The following is a 21795-nucleotide window of genomic DNA, read 5'->3' on the forward strand; positions in this document are numbered from 1 at the left end:
GATTGACATGGTTAAAGGGAGCATTCAATCATTTCAATGAGGCCTGTGGAAACCAGTGTGAAGTTTGTATATCCAATCGTTCTCTCTCTTACTGAGGGTGGATTATCTTTGGATATACTTTCTATGGGGGTGATGGAGTGGAAGTTTTGGCCATGGTGCTGAGTAATATGCCTGGAAACACTATGCAGGAGACCATTGGTGGCATTGTTCTTATGCTTTGTAATTCTTTCCCGTAGGCACCTAATGGTTCTCCCCACATACTGTATACCACATTGGCATTCTAAAAGGTATACCACATATTGAGAGGAACAGTTAAGCACTGTTTTGATATGAAAGGTCTCTCCCGTGGTTCAAGATGAAAAGGTTTTAGCACGATGGTTAAGGTTTGCACGGCATTTGCAACGGACATTTATACATCTATAAGAGCCTGTGGTAGAAGAAAAAACTCACGGGTTGGGAACTGTTGGTTTTGGGTCTACTGGGTGCTACAATATTACGAAGTGTTTTGCCTCTCCTGAACGTGAGAGTATCTCGTTAAAAGGGGCCAGTTTGTGGAAGATGTCTTTGATATGTTTATGTTCCCTGGTATAAGTGGTAATAAAGATTATGGACCAGTCTTAATCGTGGTTTCCTTCACCTTTGTCAAGCATTCAAGCTGTGATAAAGTGCTAGCCCTTCTTAAAAGATGAATCCACAATGGCCTTTAGATATTTCTTAGCCTTAAACCTTTAAATTGTTTAAATTGCCCATAGGGCACATTTATGAGCCATTTATTATAATGTAAGCTGGTAAAATCGAGGTAGCTGTTGCTATCCACTTTTAAAAAAAGGTTTTGGTGTTTAAAGATCCTTATTCATTGTGAAAAATAACATCTAAAAATTCAGCATTGTCATTAAAAACCATTATGCGTAAAATGGAGACCCCCAAGTTTTGTTGTTCTGGAAGGATAAGAATTCATCAAGTAAAACAGTAGACCCAGTCCAGATTAAAAAAAAAGATGTCATCAATAAAACTTTTAAAATATACACAATGTTGAAGATGGTGTGGGTAAATGAAGGTTTCCTCGAATAGGCCCACAAATAGATTGGCAAAACTGGGTGCCACTCGAGACCCCATTGCGGTGCTTGTATGCTGTGCATAAATACATTTTTGGAATTCAAAATAAATATGCGTTAAAATATAAAACGGAGACCTTTAAGAACAAAATCATGCTGTGCCTGGTTAAGGTGTCTGGGTCATTATTAAGAAAATGGGCCACCGCATCAATCCCCAGGTCATGGTCGATCACAGTGTATAATATCCATTGTGACCAATAAATATTCAGTCTTCCATTCTGCTTTTAAAATGGAGGAAATAAAATCAGTTGTATCTTTAAGATAAAATGTCAGATTAAAAACGTATTTATGCAGAAGCAAATCTAGATAGTGTGATAGTGTGACACAGAACCTATACCAGACACAATAGGGCGACCAGGTGGATTTTAAGTATTTTTATGTACCTTCGGTAAATAATAAAAAATAGGCGTGGAGGGTTCTTGAAGGAGGATGAATTATTTTTTGGATTTGTTTAAAATACCCGCATGGAAACCTTCATTGACCAATATTTTCAGTTAGTCAGTGTACAGGGTGGGCCATTTATATGGATACACCTTAATAAAATGGGAATGTTTGGTGATATTAACTTCCTGTTTGTGGCACATTAGTATATTTGAGGGGGGAAACTTTTCAACGTGGGTGGTGACCATGGTGGCCATTTTGAAGTCAGACATTTTGAATCCAACTTTTGTTTTTTCAGTAGGAAGAGGGTCATGTAACACGTAAAACTTATTGGGAATTTCACAAGAAAGACAATGATGTGCTTGGTTTTAACGTAACTTTATTCTTTCATGAGTTATTTACAAGTTTCTGACCACTTATAAAATGTGTTCAATGTGCTGCCCATTGTGTTGGATTGTCAATGCAACCCTCTTCTCCCACTCTTCACACACTGATTAGCAATACCGCAGGAGAAATGCTAGCACAGGCTTCCAGTATCCGTAGTTTCAGGTGCTGCACATCTCATATCTCACAGCATAGACAATTACCTTCAGATGACCCCAAAGATAAAAGTCTAAGGGGGTCAGATCGGGAGATCTTGGGGACCATTCAACTGGCCCACGACAACCAATCCACTTTCCAGGAAACTGTTCATCTAGGAATGCTCAGACCTGACACCCATAATGTGGTGGTGCACCATCTTACTGGAAAAACTCGGGGAACGTGCCAGGTCCGAGCATTCCAAGCACATCATTGTTTTTCTTGTGAAATTCCTAATAAGTTTGATGTGTCACATGACCCTCTTCCTATTGAAAAAACAAAAGTTGGATTCCAAATGGCCACCATGGTCACCACCCATCTTGAAAAGTTTCCCCCTCACATATACTAAATGTGCCACTAACAGGAAGTTAATATCACCAACCATTCCCATTTTATTAAGGTGTATCCATATAAATGGCCCACCCTGTATTTCTTACTAGGTTCTGAGGGTAGAGTTTTGTCAAATTTGGGGTCAGTTTTCTCGTCCTCCCTCGTTTCTCTTCCGACCTCCCCTGCATCCCCGTCTCCGCTGTCTTTTCTTTTTTACCCTTAAAGGGGAGGCTATGTCTACCAACTCCATTGGGGTTACGGTTTTCAGTGGCGGTGGTGATTTCTGAATTAGGCTCCTTTCACACTATGAAAAGGACCCGTTGTATAACACCCGTTATAAAATCGCGGGTTAAAATGGCCATTAGAAAAGCCCTAACTTACATTAGTAAATCCCATTATAGTCTATGGGATTGTTCTAATACACGTTTTAACCCGTTCTCGCCCGTCATTCATACCGCACGTTATTTTGGGACGGGGAGATAGTAGCAGGAGAAATGGTGCATGCACTATTTCTCCCGCTACTATTTCCCGTCCCAAAATAACGTGCGTTATGAATGACGGGCGAGAACGGGTTAAAACGTGTATAAGAACAATCCCATAGGCTATAATGGGATTTACTAATGTAAGTTAGGGCTTTTCAAATGGCCATTTTACCCCACGATCGCCCCCGCGATTTTATAACGGGTGTTATACAACGGGTCCTTTTCATAGTGTGAATGGAGCCTTATGCAGGGAGGTCTAAAAAAACTGTGGTATTGTGTTGGTTGTAAGGTAAGGATTGATCCATATTGGGGACTGTCGAGGTGAAAAGCTGGTGTGGGTTAGGGGGAGGTTTTCCAGAGGGGTGAAGTATAAATGGCATGGATTATTGGTAGCTGGAAATCTTCAAGAAAACATTCTTGGTCGGATGCAGAAAAGCGGCCTGAGGGAAGGAGACTGGTAGGTTCATGTGTAGGAATTAGTCGAGCAGGAGTTAATGAAATCAATAAGTTCCTATGGGAGCTGAATAGGAGGGGCCAGACTGGTAGGTGGGTGAATGGTGGTGGAGGTCTGAGTACTAATAATGGATTTGCTAGAGACTGGGGAAGAGGGGTGATGTGTAGTGAGGGTCTGTTTGCTGAGAGAGTTAAAATTGGATTAGGGGGTATGGTCCAGATGGCGAGTGTTCCTGGGTCTGGGTCAACGGGGGTAATGGGACCGAGAAGTGACTGTCGAGGATTTAGTATTCTGTCTGTGGGAGAAACAGATGCAGTTTAATTGTAGGTCTGTGTTCTGTTGGTGTGGTGGGTTTCTGGTGAACGTCAGCTAGTTTGTCTGTTTTGAGCCAGTATTTAATGTTGTTTTGTTGATAGTCGTCCCTATCTCTGTTTAGTTTGGTCAGTTTCTTATGTAAATTCTCTTCCTCCAATTTAAGTGTTTTATCACTATAAGCGGACTGCCATTTGGCATATTCTGGTAGGTGTTGAAATTTGGAGAGTTTGAAAATGCAATTGTTTATCTTATCAGAGATGTCATCTACAACTGAATCTCTTTTCAGACAATAGTTGCAATAATGTAACATATGCTCTTAGAAATATGCTGCAATATTTACTTAATATTAAGCTGAATAGTCTTTTAGGGGGAGATTTATTAAAAACCTGTGCAGAGAAAAGTTAACCAGTTGCCTATGGCAACCAATCAGATTGCTTCCTTCATTTTTCACAGGCCTCTAAAAATGAAAGAAGCAATATGATTGGTTGCTATCGGCAACTAGTCAACTTTTCCTCTACACAGGTTTTGATAAATCTTCCCTTTAATGTATACCTATGCTGTGTATTATATTCTAATGCTGTTTTGAATGCTTTACCTGGTTTTAACCTTATACTGTACACCCCTCCCCCTTGATTTGGTGCCCATTTCTGGGCTATATAAACCTGTTACCTATGACATTACCTTACCCTGATCTGAGGAAGGGAGGTCTCCTCCCGAAACACGTAATCCTGTCATTTTTATTATTTTTATCAATAAACTGTCCTGCTGATGACTTTCCTACTACTTCTGGCATCCGCCTCATCCTTCCACAAGGGTCTGCAGCGCCATACTCCAAAGGTTTTCTTTGCTATACTTCCACATTTCACTCCCAGGATGACTGTTGTCTTCTCCTGCAACCCATTGGCATAGCAGCGACTCGCACCACTGGTACCCTGATTAAATTGTGGGTTACATGCGCATTTATACTAATTTTAAGGTGAGTGGCCATCTATAAGCTCCGTGGGGTCGCCGTCCGATATCTAAGGGTAATACACAAGGTGCCGTCCGTCGGTCCTTTTTTCTTTCTATTTCTACAGATCTTTCCCAGTATCGCCCTCCAATCAGCTGACTGAAAGTCATATGAAGTTTCTCAAAGTGAATGGTAGGTAGCGAGTTGCAGTACCAGGCACAACCACTACCAAAAGAATGGAGCTGATCTTGGTAAGGAGTAAAAAAGATGCTTAGGGGAAAACCTAAGGCCCTTCAGTCAGATGATTCAGTCAGGAGTTGAGCCCCCACCAATCTGATATTGATGCTCTATTCTAGGGATTTTGTAGACCTGGAAAATCCCTTTAAAAGGGGTTATCCAAAGATTAAAACGTGTCACCTAGCCACAGGATCACAAGAATATGAGGGTCCCTTGTCCCCCAAGTGACTAGAGCAGCGCCACTCCATGCACATACGAAGGGACTCAGCAGTACCATAGTGTGTGAATGGAGCTGCTGAGAAGGGACAAGGGACCTGCTTTGTCATAACTGGTGGAGGTCCCAACGCTTACATTCTTCACCAAATATATACTTGTTACCTACCCGTTGAAAGGTTATAAGTTGGGGGATGACCCTTTTAAGGCTAGGTTCAGGGTCGTATTGGAATTTCATGCTGCACAGCTGTGTAGTTGGTGAAACCACATTTTTGTGCAGGTTTCAAATTTCACATTTAGGGTATGTTCACACTAAGGAATCTCTGTGCCGAATTTCGATTAGGAATGACAGATATAAGGCTCTTTCTCAGGTGCGGCTCCCAAAATCAGTCTCAGGATAATTATTTACTTATATGGCACTGAGGAGCTGCTGTAGGCAGCGCTATCACTGCTCTCCCCTCCCTTCCTATTGGTAGATTCCAACTGACTTTTTTTGAATCTCAACTGTTAAGTGCAGTCAATGTGAGGCGAGCAGCAAAGAAAGAGGAGGCTGAACACTCTACAGTACAGCATGCCTGGCCTGGCTATTGTTTATTTACTCCTTTTTGTTTAGTTTTTTTTAATATTCACTTCATCACACTTCATGGCTATTAGAGGCGCTGCAGGAAAACACCAGCCCTAGAGACACCTCCAGCATGCTGGTTGGCAACCATAGGCCTACCCAAACTGGCATCTTTGGACAAGTTGAGGCAACATTAGGGAACTGTTTGCCATATATATTTCAGAATTCTTCTTCAAAACATCTAAGGAAGAGACAGGCTGATATCTGAAAAGACGACAATTGGCATCTACATTCAACACTGACACAGCAAAGAAAATCACAGAAATCAAAGCCCACTAAAACAACAGGAGTGGTAAAGGTCATTGCCTCAATAACCTACATCGGACCACCACACATTAAAGCAACTACTAGACCACTGGGGATTTGATCCAGGGTCCTAGGACTGATAGCCTTTTCCCGGGGTCAAGAAGGAATTTTTCCTCTGGGACATGAATTGGCTGAAAGTATCCAGAAGTTTTTGCCTTTTTCTAGATCAAATGCTTAGGACGGCATTTTCCAAACAGTGTCCCTCCAGCTGTTGCAAAACTACAACTCCAGGCATGCTGGGTGTTGTAATTTTGAAACAGCTGGAGGCACACTGAAGGGAATTTATCAAATCTGGTGTAAGTTTTGGCCATTATTAGTCCACAAGTGTCAAGGAGAAAGTAACAGAAGTGCGACAAATTTATCAAGTGGCACACAGACTTTGATGAATCACCACAGAACTGTTATACTTTAGTCTGGTTAAATGTTGCAGAAAAGTTGCAGCTGTGCGACAACTGTATCATATGTCACACGGACCTTAATACAATTGTCTCATAGAGCAGTGGTTCTCAACCTATTTCGCAACTGTACCCCCAAAGGGTGAAAGTATGTCCGTGGGTACCCCTTGCACGGAACTTAAGCGCGAGGGGTACCCGCAGACAAAATAAGTAATAAAAGTACTTCATTTCATAATGGTGCGTGCTTACCTTTCTAATGCGATACTTAATCCCATTGTGCCATTATTCCCCCCGTCCGATCCCCCTTGGCCAATATATGAGATACATACAATAACACCCTCCCATACTGCGATGTTACACTTAATCTAACATGCTTACCAGGCCTGTGTCTATGCCGCATGGATTTGGAGGGCCGCACTGACGGGTGACGCCCTTCTGCACTGTGCCGGCACCTCCGCGCAACATCAGGGATGTCACACGTCAGGCCCAGCAGCCACTGCAGCTCACGTAAGGTGGCCGCAGCTCCGGCCATGGTATAATATAGTGAGCTGCCGCTGCGACTACGGTGTCCAATCCCCGCTCTGCGCTGACAAATACTGGCCAATGAATGGACAGTATTTTTCAGCGAATTGCCACACCCCCGCATAACCCTTGGTGTACCCCTGGTTGAGAACCCTTGTCATAGAGTCATTTCGATAGTTCTATAGGGCAGGGCTGACCTGCCTCTATATCTGCCCCCTGCGATATTTCTGCGACATTTCACAAAAAGTCGCAAGTAATAAATCAGTGATCACTGCACAAAGTATTCTTAAATAGGAACACTTCACGATAATGAAATTTAAACGTTCTATAAAAAATGTTGAACGTGCCCAGCCTGCGACTTTTCAGGCGACAAATTTAGACTAAAAAAAAAAGCAGTCTAAAATGGTTTGATAAAACACTGGCTTAGGGATAGGGACCTATTTTTGCTATAGTAAAAAAAAAATAAAAGAAAGATTAGTAATGATAATAATATTATTTATATAAGTGATATTACTATAGTAATGAGTAATAAGAACAGAAAAAACAACTATAGTATAAATTATAAATTATAATAAGAAATATATAGTAAGAGACATCGGGGGCTTTGATCCAGGGTCCTAGGACGCCTTTTTCCCGGGGTCAGGAAGGAATTTTTCACATGATATGAATTCGCCGAATGTGTCCAGGGGTTTTCGCCTTCTTCTGGATCAACAGCTTTAATAATAGGGATTCCATAGGACTAGAGTAATAATAGTAATCGAAGTATACTACTAGTAATAATACTAAAATAGGAAGAAAGTAATACTTGGGAAACAATAATTATTACCAATAAATGATTTGTTATAATCTTAACTTTGTGTCGTCCTCTTCCTTTTTTCTATAACGTAGAAAAACTTTCAATATAAAATTATTCCACATACTATATTTTCTACAAGATGCAAGTAAAAATCTTGCTGAAAAGTCCCCCAATATGTATGTATGTATATATGTATGTATATATGTATATATATATATATATATATATATATATATATATATATATATATATATATATATATATATATATATATATATATATATATATAGATCCACACATTTAAAGTGTACAATGGGGTTCTAGCTAATTTTTTTTTATAAGAAAGCATCTGGCTTTCCCAAGCTCTAGACTTACATAGGAATCATAATGGTGCTAACAGCAGTGTCTACAGAGTCATTACTAATAATATTTCTTTTTTTATATAGCGCACACACGTTCTGCAGCGCTGTACACTCAAATTGGCACCCACAATCTAAATTTACCTATCAGTTTGTCTTTGTAGAGTGGGAAGGAACTGGAGGAAACAAGAGGAGAACATACAAACTCCATGCAGATGTTGTACTTGGTGGGTATTGAACCTTGGGACGGTCCAAGCTATTTGACCGCCGGTGGAGACAAATTTGCGAGCTAAGTGCCTCACTATCTCATAGTTTCACATTTGCATCTATTACACCATAGCTGTATAGCTCTCCATGTTTTAACTGCATATTCATGTTGCACCTATATCCTTGTGCTGGCAGTGTGCTGCTGCATTCTTCTGTTGCTGTATATCTAGCCTAGTAGCGTGCACCTGTAGGCCAGGTCCATATAATAGTTTGGTATCAACTAAAGTGCTGGCTGACTTATTCTTTGTCTGTATTGCACATACGGGGGAGGGGCTACCTCCATGTTGGCCTTGCACCCCACCCACCTCTATCAGGTGTGTATATAAGGTGTCTTGGATGTTCCAGATCCTGCCATGCTTACTGAACTGTTCACACAGAGGCATATTCACAGTGTAGGGTCCGTCCCAGGAGGCTACCTTATCGCGGTGGGACGGTCCAAGCTATTTGACCGCCGGCGGAGACAAATTTGCGAGCTAAGTGCCTCACTATTTCATAGTTTCACATTTGCATCTATTACACCATAGCTGTATAGCTCTCCATGTTTTATCTGCATGTTCATGTTTCACCTACATCCTTGTGCTGGCAGTGTGCTGCTGCATTCTTCTGTTGCTGTATATTTAGCCTGGTAGCGTGCACCTGTAGGCCAGGTCCATATAATAGTTTGGTATCAACTAAAGTGCTGGCTGACTTATTCTTTGTCTATATATATAGATCCACACATTTAAAGTGTACAATGGGGTTCTAGCTAATTTTTTTTTATAAGAAAGCATCTGGCTTTCCCAAGCTCTAGACTTACATAGGAATCATAATGGTGCTAACAGCAGTGTCTACAGAGTCATTACTAATAATATTTCTTTTTTTATATAGCGCACACACATTCTGCAGCGCTGTACACTCAAATTGGCACCCACAATCTAAATTTACCTATCAGTTTGTCTTTGTAGAGTGGGAAGGAACTGGAGGAAACAAGAGGAGAACATACAAACTCCATGCAGATGTTGTACTTGGTGGGTATTGAACCTTGGACCCCAGTACTGCAAGGCAAGGGAACAGCACAAACCATTGAGCCACCATAATTATATGTCAATCAGGAGCTTGGAAAGCTGGGTGATTTCTGCTAAATATCCTTCAAGGATTTCTTTGTTTAACCAAATTGGGGAAGAACCATGGCTGACACCACAGCTCCCACAAGTGTCCACATCCAAAACCAAGACTTTTCAATAAATCTACATACTGTAGTTATGTATGATAAGGAAGTAGTGCATGAGTTAGTCCATAAAGCCTCTTTTACAGTGTTCTAACATGGAGAAAAGACCATTGAAACAAAAAAACAAAAAAACACACACACCAAAACACTGCGGTTTACATGAAAAAAAAGACAAAAATGCCATGAACAACATTGAAAAAACATAGCAAAACACTGTACATGAATGCCAGGCCATGTTCAGACGGCAGAATTTTCATGCGGAATTTCACAAAAGAATTCTGCCGAAAATGTACTGCCCATAGACTTTACTGGGATTCACACAGCAGAATTTCTGTGGTGGCAATTGCACTGCAGAAATTCCACATTCTGCAAAATGGTGGAAATTGTTTTTTTTATTTATTTATTTATTTATTTTTTCAAATCAACTGGTGCCAGAAAGTTAACCAGATTTGTAAAATACTTCTATTTCCAAAACTTCATCCTTCCAGTACTTAGCTGCTGTATGCTCCACATGAAGTTTTTTTAGTTCTTCCCAGTCTGACCACAGTGCTCTCTGCTGACACCTCTGTCCGTGTCAGAAACTGTCCAGAGCAGGAGAGGTTTGCTATGGGAATTTGTTCCTGCGCTGGACAGTTGCTGACACGGACAGAGGTGTCAGACAGAAAATAACTACACAACTTCCTCTGTAGTATACAGCATCTGATAAGTACTGGAAGGATTAAAGCATACCCATCAGATCCAACAACAAAAAATATATATTTTTAATATATCACTCAGTACCTAATCCTGACCATGTACATCTATTTTTATTATTACACTTTTAATTTAGCTCACTAGTCTGAATTCCTCTCAAAGGGAGGGGGCGTGGCCTCACTGTGCAGGTCTCCGCCCCCTCCCTCAGTATGCTGTCTGCTCACAACTCCCCTAGCATTAGCAAAACTACAACTCCCAGCTTGTCCTCACTGACAGTAGCGGGACACAAGCTGACAGTGGGAGGATTGTTCTTCCAGCTCTGAGCCCTGCAGTCACAGCTGTCAATCAAGGAAGTGTGTCCATGACATAGGTGATGATGCATGGACACAGCAGGACTAGTATGTGTCCAAGCAGGCGGGGGGGGGGCAGTCATTTGACTTTTTTTCAGTATGAAATACCGAAAATGTTCTAATGAAAGCAATTTCAAAACCTATTAGTTTTGCATGCTTTACAACATATCCAAAGTTTTTGTATCTGACCGTGCCCATTTAAGATTTTTAAATAGAAGTCAATTACAAATCTGTTCAACTTTCTGGCACCAGTTGATTTAAAAAATGTTTTCCACCGGAGTACCCCTTTAACTCCTTAAGGACACAGGGCGTACCTGTACGCCCTTGCGCCCACACCCTTTCTATAACGGGGGGTCATGCCGTGACCCCGCGTCATAGTAGGCCCAGGCCCGATATAACAACGGCCGAGACCTTTAGCTAATAGCGGGCGTTACCAATTGCTCGCCGCATCTATAGTTACAAAAATGCACTCCTGGCAGCTCAGTCGGCCTGATCGAGACCACCGCGGTAAAACTGCGGTGGTCCCAATCAGCTAGGACGCACAAGGAGGGTCCTATAGCATCTCTTAAACTGACATAGCATTGATCAGTGTAAGAGTTCAGTGTATCGCATGTTATAGTCCCCTATGGGGGCTATAACATTGCAAAAAAAAGTGAAAAAAAAATAAAAGTTAATAAAGATGATTTAACCCCTCCCCTAATAAAAGTTTGAATCACCGCCCTTTTCCCATAAAAAATAAAATAAACATATGTGGTATTGCCGCATGCGTAAATGTCCGAACTATAAAAATATTGTTAATTAAACCGCACGGTCAATGGCACACACATAAAAAAATTCTAAATAGTGTATTTTTGGTCACTTTTTATACCATTAAAATGTTTTTTATAAAAAGCGATCAAAACAAAATGGTACCGATAAAAACTTCCAATCATGGCGCAAAAAATTTGCCCTCATACCGCCCCATACGCGGAAAAATTTATAGGGATCAGAAGATGACAATTTTAAACGTATTCATTTTTGTGCATGTAGTTATGATTTTTTCCAGAAATAAGACAAAATCAAACCTATATATAAGTAGGGTATCAATTTAATCGTATGGACCTACAGAATAAATATTCATTAAAATAAGTAATTTTTACCGAAAAGTGCACTGCGTAGAATCTGAAGCTCCCAAATGTTACAATATTGTGTTGTTTTTTTTTTTTTCCAATTTTGCCCCACAAATATTATTTTTCTGGGTTTGCCGTAAATTTTGTGGTGAAATAATTGATGTCATTCCAAAGTACAATTGGTGGCGCAAAAAATAAGCCCTCATAAGGCTCTGTAGATGCAAAATTGAAAGAGTTATGATTTTTAGAAGGTGATGAGGAAAAAAAAGTGCAAAAACTGAAAAAAAAAAAAACTGTGGTCCTTAAAAGGGGTATTCCAAGAAAAAAAAACTTTTTTTTTTATATCAACTGGCTCCAGAAAGTTAAACAGATTTGTAAATTACTTCTATTAAAAAAACTTAATCCTTTCAATAATTATCAGCTGCTGAAGTTGAGTTGTTGTTTTCTGTCTGGCAACGGTACTCTCTGCTGACATCTCTGCTTGTCTCGGGAACTGCACAGAGTAGAAGAGGTTTGCTATGCGGATTTGCTTCTACTCTGGACGGTTCTCGAGACAGGTGTCATCAGAGAGCACTTAGAAAAGAACAACTCAACTTTAGCAGCTCATAAGTACTTAAAGGATTAAGATTTTTTAATAGAAGTAATTTACAAATCTGTTTAACTTTCTGGAGCCAGTTAATATATAAAAAAAAAAGTTTTTTCCTGGATAACCCCTTTAAGGGGTTAAAGTGTCCCTCCCATGTAATTCTCGAACCTGATCTTTTGATCTAGAAGAGCTAGCGGAGATGTTACTCAATAACGGGCAGCTTGGTCGTAATGAATAGACCTCCACACACATTAGAATGTTGGCCAAGCTACAGGTTGAGGAACACGGATCTAAGGTATATGGCCTGCAGACCTCCACCAACTGGTGTAAACTACAACTCCTAGCATGCCCGGACAGCCAACGGCCGTCCATCTTCGCTGCAGGGACCATCCGACTAGTGACGCTGCATTATTGACGCTGTGCGCAGCGGACGTCCGTGACGTCAGGGGCGTTCCTGCGCATAGACGTCCCAGCGCGGTGTCGTCAATGCAGCGTCACTAGTCTGGGGCCAGCCTGGAGCAGAGAAGAGGGCCTCCCGGTGAAGATGGACAGCCCAGACCGGCTCACCCTCCCCACCGGAATGCGGACGGTCCCTGCAGCTACTAAGCAACAGGACCGAGAGAACTGGGGAGGTGAGTAGACAACGAGGGGGACCTATAGGATGATTGAGGGGGCGGTTTGACAGGGGGGGGTGATGATGATGGGGGGGGGGTCTGGATGATGACAGGGGGTTGACAGGGGATGATGTATTTTTCCCCCTAGGCTTATACTCGAGTCAATAAGTTTTCCCAGGTTTTGGGGGGTGAAAGTAGGGGCCTCGGCTTATATTCGGGTCTGCTAATACTCGAGTATATACGGTATATAATACAACTAGCCTGTCCAGCATACAGTCGCCTCTGTCAGCTGGATGGCAACCAACATGGAAGCTTTCTAGCTTTCCCCTATAACACCAAATAGTTTTTCTGTTCATATTCTCTTTAGTAAGAACCTTACCATATATTTTCTTTACAAAAAGAGCTCCGATAAGCTGCAGTTATACAGTTAACTATCCAGTAGTTCCTTTTCTCAGCTGCCATCTGCCGCAACATTGATCTCTAACCCCTAAATGGAATCCCATTCATCACGCCTAAAGTCTGAACAGATTGCGTTCTCTTCTTAAGTTACAGTTCCATCAACTGCATTTACTCCATAAACCGGGCCAGTCCATTAGGTGTCATATAGGCGCCATAAAACGGATCTTCACTTAAGCCAAACAGATGATAGCTGCACATAATATCCTAATAATACAGATAGTAAAGCAACATAAAGCCATAAAAGGAACTTACAGCATACAGCTGGTATGTATAACAGAGGAATATCAGTGTCCATATTAGTCTATGTTCACACGCCGGAATTCCGGTGGAATTACTTGTGTTCAAGCACCATTGACTTTAGGGGTGCTCCGGAGGAAAACTTTTATTTATTTATTTATTTTTTTTAAATCAACTGGTGCCAGAAAGTTAAACAGGTTTGTAAATTACTTCTATTAAAAAAAAAAAATCTTTATCCTTCCAGTACTTATTAGCTGCTGAATACTACAGAGGAAATTATTTTCTTTTTGGAACACAGTGCTCTCTGCTGACATCTCTGTCCATAATAGGAGAAAATCCCCATAGCAAACATATGCTGATCTGGACAGTTCCTAAAATAGACAGATGTCAGCAGAGAGCTCTGTGTTCAAAAAAAGAAAAGAATTTCCTCTGTAGTATTCAGCAGCTAATAAGTACTGGAAGGATTAAGATTTTTTTTATAGAAGTAATTTACAAATCTGTTTAACTTTCTTGCAACAGTTGATTAAAAAAATAAATAAAAAGTTTTCCACCGAAGTACCCCTTTAATGGGATTTAGCTGTGGAATTTCGCAAAATATGAGACGGATCTTATATATTTGCAGAAAGTGGAATTTCCGTAGTGGAATTGCCCAATGCTCTGTATGCTAGCCGTCACGCCCCCTCCCACAGACACGGATGGAGGGGATGGGGTTAAGTTACGTCACAAACACAGAAGCTCAAGGCTTCTGTGTTCAGAACCCACGGTGCCGGCCCAGAGATCGCTAGAGGGTCCCAGCGGCTGGACCCTGCGATCTGACATCTTATCCCCCTATCCTTTGGATAGGGAATAAGATGACTAGGGGCGGAGTACCCCTTTAACCTGTTCAGGACGCCGGGCGTATGCATACGCCCTGCATCCCGAGTCCTTAAGGACGTGGGGCGTATGCATACGCCCGTGGGAATTCCGGTCCCCGCCGCTAGCCGGTTGGGGACCGGATCGGAATGCCTGCTGAAATCATTCAGCAGGCACCCCGGCACATTGCCCAGGGGGGTTCTGAGACCCCCCATGTTGGCGATCGCAGCAAATCGCATGTCATGCGATTTTCTGCTATTCCGGGCTGATCGGGTCTCTGGTGACCCGATCACCTGGAAAATAGGGATGATCTGAGCTGTCAGTGACAGCCCCGATCATCCTGAGGGCTAGGAGCGAGGTCGCAGTGCTGCGATCTCCACCTATTCCCTGCCATTGGTCAGAACTGATTCTGACCAATGGCAGAGCAGGACAGTGGGTTGCCATGGCAACCCCCCGTTCTGCCCACCCCTGGATGTCGAGGAGATCGTGGGAAGAAGATGGAGGCCGGGTACCTGCAGGAGAAGATGCCTGGAGATCCCCGATCGTCGCTGGAGACTGCTGGATCCTGGGTCAGGTAGGGAAACTACAGTGGGGGGGCTGTCTGGGCATGCTCGGAGCTGTAGTTTTGCAACATCTGGAGGGTCACAGTTTGGAGACCACTGTTACAGTGGTGCCCAAACGGTAGCCCTCCAGATGTTGCCAAACTACAACTCTCAGCATGCCTGGACTGTCCAGGCATGCTGGGAGTTGTAGTTCTGTAACATCTGTCCCTTCAGATTTAGCAATTTTCATGATTTGTTTTTAAATTGCTGCTCTATTTGAAGCCCTCTAATTTTTTCAAAAAGCAAAAATATGTCCATTTTAATGATGCCAACATAAAGTGGACATATTGTATTTGTGAATAAAAATAAAAATTTATTGTGAATATCCATTTTCCTTACAAGTAGAGAGCTTCAAAGTTAGAAAAATGCTAAATTTTCATGAAATTTGGGGATTTTTCACCAAAAAAGGATGCAAGTAATGCCCAAAATTTACCACCAAAATAAAGTAGAATATGTCACGAAAAAAACAATCTCAGAATCAGAATATTCGGTAAAAGCGTTTTCGCGTTATTAATTCGTAAAGCGACGGTGGTCAGAATTGCGAAAAAGGGCTGCGTCCTTAAGGGGTTAAAGGTTTTTTTTCAGGACTTCTCAGGATAGGTCGTCAATATCTGATCAGCAGGGGGTCCAACACCTGGCACCCCCCATACACAGTGAATGGAGCCTGAAGCAGACTGTTTCATACAATGGGGGAGATTTATCAAAATCTGTGCAGAGTAAAAGTGGTACAGATGCCAAAGCAACCAATCAGATGGCTTCTTGTTATGTTTCAGAGGCCTTTTTTTTCAAAAAATTAAAGCAGTAACCTGATAGGTTGCTATGGGCAACTGCACCACTTTCCCTCTGCAATGGTTTTGATAAATCTTACCGACATATGAAAGCTGAGCTGCAGTAACCCAGCACGGCCACTAGGGATGTAAGAAAAAAAAAAAAAAAATCGATTTGCGCGATTATAGCGATTTTTCATTTGGCGATACTGAATCGATTCAAAATATTTTTGAATCGATCCTTTTAGTGATGTGGAATTTGTATCTCCTGACACCCGGAAAAGCATGTCCCAGGCATCAGGAGATACAAATTCCACATTTGTGGAGCCGGGCAGGCCGGATCTGATGTGGCGGCGCTCTGGGTGTATGGAGCGGACTCCGACTCGTGCCCGCTCCGTACTCTGTGGCCCCCGGCTGATTTCAGTAGCCGGGGGCCGCTGATGCATCACCGCCGCTAATATCCAGTATGCGGCGCTCAGAGGGGTGTATGGAGCGGGCTCCGGACTCCTGCCCGCTCCATACTCTGCAGCCCCCGGCTGTTTTCAGTAACGTGGGACCAGCATTCTAAGAGGGAATATCTACAACACTGGCTTACTGTGTGTATTGTGGATGCAGCGGCTGCAGCTCTGGCAAGGGGCAGGGGTCAGACCCTCACCCATCAGATACTGAGAGCTTAGGCTGGGTTCCCATTACGTTTTCCCCCATACTGGAGCGCATACGGCAGGGGAGAGCTAAAAACTTGCGCTCCCGTATGTAATTCATTTCAATGAGCCGACCAGAGTGAAACGTTCGGTCTGGTCGGCTCATTTTTCCCTCGTATGCGCTTTTCCCCCGGACCTAAAACTGTGGTCGACCACAGTTTTAGGTGCGGGGAAAAAGCGCATACGGGGCAAAAATAAGCCGACCGGACCGAACGTTTCACTCCGGTCGGCTCATTGAAATGAATTACATACGGGAGCACAAGTTTTTAGCTCTCCCCTGCAGTATGTGCTCCCTGCATACAGATGCACACTCTGCTCAGCCGAGGGTTCATGTGCCTTGAACCAGAAGTGGAGATAAAGCCATTGCCAGACGACTCTAGAGGCAACTTATCTCAGCAAGAACAGGAATCAACATGTTGAATTCCATATGTCCAACCGTGTTGCCAATTTCAGTGAGGTCGACGACAGGCACATTAACCATGGCAATGCCGGGTCCCCGTATAGGAGGTCGCAGGTAGTCCCAGCAGTTGGACCCCCGCGATCAGACACTTATCCCTAACCTGCGGATAGGGAATAAGTGTCTAAAACTGCTGTACTCCTTTAAATTTGGCCAAGTCTGTCAATTTTCACAGGATCGGACAACTTAAAGGGGTACTCCCGTGGAAAACTTATTTTTATTTTTATTTTATTTTTTTTAATCAACTGGTGCCAGAAAGTTAAACAGATTTGTAAATTACTTCTATTAAAAAAAATCTGTATCCTTCCAGTACATTTTAGGAGCTATATACTACAGAGGAAATGCTTTACTTTTTAGATTACTCTGATGTCATGACCACAGTGCTCTCTGCTGACCTCCCCTGCCCATTTCAGGAACTGTAAAGAGCAGGAGAAAATCCCCATAGCAAACATATGATGTGCAGGACAGTTCCTAAAGTGGACAGCAGAGGCCAGCATAGAGCACTGTGGTCATGACATCAGAAAAATCTAAAAAGTAGAGCACTTCCTCTGACGTATATAGCCCCTAAAAAGTACTGGAAGGATTAAGATTTTTTTAATAGAAATAATTTACAAATCTGTAACTTTCTGGTACCAGTTGATTTAAAAAAAAAAAAAAAAAAAAAAAGTTTTCCACAGGAGTACCCCTTTAACCCTATCCTGCGGGTAGGTGATAAGGCTCTATGGCTGCAGATGTCCTTTAACCTAATACGCGGTTCTCCAACCTCCAGCTGAAAAACCATAACTCCCACCATGCACTGATCGCGTTCAGGAGTTGCAGTATTGCAACAGCTAAAGTGCCACAGATAGGGGAACACGGATCTAATGTATATAGTAGAGATGAGCGAGCTTACAGTAAATTCGATTCGTCACGAACTTCTCGGCTCGGCAGTTGATGACTTATCCTGCATAAATGAGTTCAGCTTTCAGGTGCTCCGGTGGGCTGGAAAAGGTGGATACAGTCCTAGGAAAGAGTCTCCTAGGACTGTATCCACCTTTTCCAGCCAGCGGGAGCACCGGAAAGCTGAACTAATTTATGCAGGATAAACCATCAACTGCCGAGCCGAGAAGTTCATGACGAATCGAATTCACTGTAAATTCGCAAATATCTAGTATATAGCCTACTTACCTCCAGCTATGGCAAAACTACAACTCCCAGCATGCCCGGACAGCCAACGGCTGTCCGGGCATGCTGGGAGTTGTAGTTTTGCACCAGCCGGAGGGGGTGCAGGTATACTGAATTTTTTTTATACAAAAGGTATGTAGAGACCTGGCAGCGATGACATACACCTCCCGACATTGATCCATCCGTCACTATCATCAATCACACAGCTCCATAACGCACAAGGCAAAATAAACGCAATAGCGCAATAAAAAGTAACGCACAAATAAAAATTCTGTCCCTACGGTGCAAAAGCGACCGTGTGAACGCAGCCATACGCCGCGCAGTTATTGTACATACAGTTTCATCATTATTCATGCCAGCCTTTATACATACGGATGGCGGCCACGTCACTGGGAGACATGCAAAGAGGTGCTGCAGCAGCTGCGGCCACAATAACAGATGGAGACATGAGGACACGGTGAGGAGCACACGCCCATAGGCAGAGCCCGGAGAGGAAACAATGGATAAGATGTATGATCACTAGACACCGTGCACATACTCACCGAACAACGTGATGGCCATGGTCGGTGCTCCCTGCTGCCTCACCACATGGAACGGATACAGATCACTGCAAGACATAAAAGTTACAGCGCAGGGCATCAGCCATGGTGCCAGGTGACCCGGGCAGGGAGGGGGCGATCACATGCACCAGCCCCGGGAGATTATCTGTATAAAGGAGCTAAACGGGGGGAGGAGGACACACCGGCCCGGAGGACTCACTGTCTGCACGGAGGAGCCGAGATGATCGCAGTCACGCCGCATCCCTCCGGCTCCCGGTCGCCATCTTGCTGGCTTCCCCCCACATGACCAAAGCTTCATTCAGCTCCTCAGACAGAGGCGGCGGTCAGGCTGGCGGCTGCCTGCGTTGTCCTGGCAACAGGAAATCCTTGCAGCCTCTGCCCCATAATGTCCGCATCCATCTCACCTATGTCATGTATTGTGTGTGGAGCATACAGCAGTATACATAGCCATCCGCAGATACAGCAGCGCGGTGTCCCATAGCAACCAGGTGCCGGTGTGGCGCAGGGCACAACAGTGACTGGATTGGTTGCTATGGGAAACAGCACCACAGGGTACACTGAGGGCCAAAAGCAGGTCAGGGGCATAACTTAAAGGAGTACACCGGTGGAAAAGTTTTTATTATTTATTTATTTTTTTAATACCCCTTAAGGACCAGGCCAATTTTATTTTTGCGTTTTAGTTTTTTCCTACTCTCCTTCTAAAATCCATAACTTTTATATTCCCATCCCCAGACCCGTATAAGGGCTTTTTGCGTGACCAATTGTACTTTGTAATGAAACCTCATTTTACCATAAAATGTACGGCGAACCAAAAAAAAGAAAACATTTTAGGGAGGAAATTTTAATGAAATCTAAAATTTTGCACATTTTGGAGGGTTTTGCTTTCACACTGTACACTTTACGTTAAAAATGACGTGTTCTTTATTCTGTGGGTCAATACGATTAAAAAATACTTTTTATTTTTACATTTTTCAACTTTTTTTAAATACTTTTTATGTCCCCATAGTGGACTATCTATAGCAATCATTTGATTGACTGTGCAGTGCTATGCATAGGACATCGCACTGATCAGTATTATCGGTGATCTTCTGCTCGATCTCAGACCAGAGCAGAAGACCCCGGGAGACGACCGGAGCCAGGTGAGGGGACCTCCGGCCGCCATGCTGGATGATCGGAGCGCTGCGGGAGATCCGATCATCCATTCAAAGTACCGCACTGCCGCAGATGCCGTGATCGTGGATGTCGGCCATTACCGGCGGGTCCCCGGCTGCTGCTAGCAACTGGAACCTGCCGTGTATGACGCGAGCATCGGAACGGTCATACACAGGACGTAAATGTACGTCCTGGTGCGGGAAGTACTGCCAAACCAGGACGTACATTTACGTCCGTGGTTGTTAAGGGGTTAAATGATCTGGTGCCAGAAAGTTAAACAGATTTGTAAATTACTTCTATTAAAAAATCCCTTTGGTACTTTTTAGCAGCTGTATACTACAGAGAAAATTCTTAACTTTTTGAATTTCTTTTTTGTGTTGTCCACAGTGCTCTCTGCTGACACCTCTGTCCATGTCAGGAACTGTCCAGAGCAGCATAGGTTTGCTATGGGGATTTTCTTCTGCTCTGGACAATTCCTGATACGGCATCAGGTGTCAGCAGAGAGCACTGTGGACAAGACAAAATAGAAATTCAAAGAATAAAGATTTTCCTCTGTAGCATACAGCTACTAAAAAGTACTGGAAGGATTAAGATTTTTTTTTTTTTTAATAGAAGTAGCTTACAAATCTGTTTAACTTTCTGGCACCAGTTCATTTAAAAAAGAAAAAGGTTTCCACCGGAGCACCCCTTTAAAATCTGCAAAGTGTCCCATGTTTGCCATGTTCCAGAGTCCCACTGGCAAAAATATGGTGCAGCAGTAGGGTTGCCACCTGGCCGGTATTTTACCAGCACAGCCTGTATTTTGGCCACCCTGCCAGTATTTATCCAACCAATCCTCCAACTTGTGGATTGTTGCACCATATGCTATACCAGCTGTCCGGGCATGATGAGAGTTGTAGTTTTGCAACAGCTGGAGGCACCCCTGGTTGGGAAACACTGACCTATACTATATACTACTATATAGTCCAACATGCTGGGAGTTGTAGTTTTCTTTTGGGGCAGCTGCTGGCCCACAGGCTGTATCAGTGCATGTTGGGAGTTGTAGTTATTAACTAACTGCAACTCCCGTATTTGCTTAAAAAAAAGTCACATCAATACAAAAATAGTACTGTGAAAAACTACATATCGGGTGCAGTAAATGAGCCCTCATACAGGCCTGTATAAGGAGGAATAAAAAAGTTATAGGGGTCAGAATAGGAAAACATTTCCCCGCATACGTGTATCCTTTGATGTTACGCATGTATAATTAATTATGCAAATTGGCATGGCCGGTATTTTTTTTGCAAGAAAGGTGCCAACCCTATGCAGCAGCCTCCCATTGTTTCACATGGGATTCTGCTGCACCATTCACACTACGGAATTTCCACCAAGGAAATTACATCTCATTTATTGAGATGCCATATTTCCGAGTGGTCCTAGCGCTGGCTTGTTTTGCTGGTGCCTGCTCCAGATGGAATCTCTGCCCGGAATATCTCTGGGCAGAAATTCTATAGTGTGCATGAGCCCTAATTCCACTTAGATATTACACTCGGAAATGCCACTTGCAGCAGAACCCCTTTGGGAACAATGGAATGAACAGTGCACATTGCCAAATTTCTCGCTAATTTTTTCGGGGGAATCCTCCTGGAATACATTGCCATCAATGTAGATGCAGTCCGCTGTCCTGAATAAACTGGCGCTGGCCGCATTCCAGTGTGAACCTAGCCATCACTGAAATGCATCTACCAAAAGAATGAGCTTTATTCTTTTGGCGGAAAACTGCACAGAATACATTGCTGTTGGCGCTAGCCACCCTAGGAATCTCAATTCTGTAGTTTGAACCTAGCCAGGGCGGCCATTCTGTACGCAGCAACAGCTGCCACCAATATCAATTGGCACTATTAAGCTATGTTGACACTTCTGGAATGTCAGCACGGAAAATCTCTGTGCGGACATTCGAGAGTGCATGCTGCATGTAATACGC

The 21795-nt window shown here is 43.0% G+C and overlaps 1 protein-coding gene across 2 annotated transcripts in view; it reads right to left on the reverse strand.

The window, feature by feature from the left end:
• The window catches only part of CHN1 (chimerin 1), a 138961-nt gene extending 119827 nt beyond the window's left edge, over positions 1 to 19134 (reverse strand). Inside the window, exons 1-2 of one of the 2 annotated variants that reach the window (XM_056535803.1) lie at positions 19085 to 19134; positions 18663 to 18727 (exon numbers count right to left, since the gene is read on the reverse strand). In XM_056535803.1, coding sequence (XP_056391778.1) covers positions 18663 to 18681 — 19 coding nt within the window. In that variant the 5' untranslated portion in view covers positions 18682 to 18727; positions 19085 to 19134. Of the gene's footprint in view, positions 1 to 18662; positions 18728 to 18879; positions 19062 to 19084 lie in introns of those variants that run through there. The other variant, XM_056535802.1, reaches the window with a different exon arrangement.
• Between the last annotated feature and the right edge of the window lie 2661 nt (positions 19135 to 21795).

The sequence above is a fragment of the Hyla sarda genome, chromosome 8, assembly GCF_029499605.1.
Source record: "Hyla sarda isolate aHylSar1 chromosome 8, aHylSar1.hap1, whole genome shotgun sequence".
Taxonomy (NCBI): Eukaryota; Metazoa; Chordata; class Amphibia; order Anura; family Hylidae; genus Hyla; species Hyla sarda.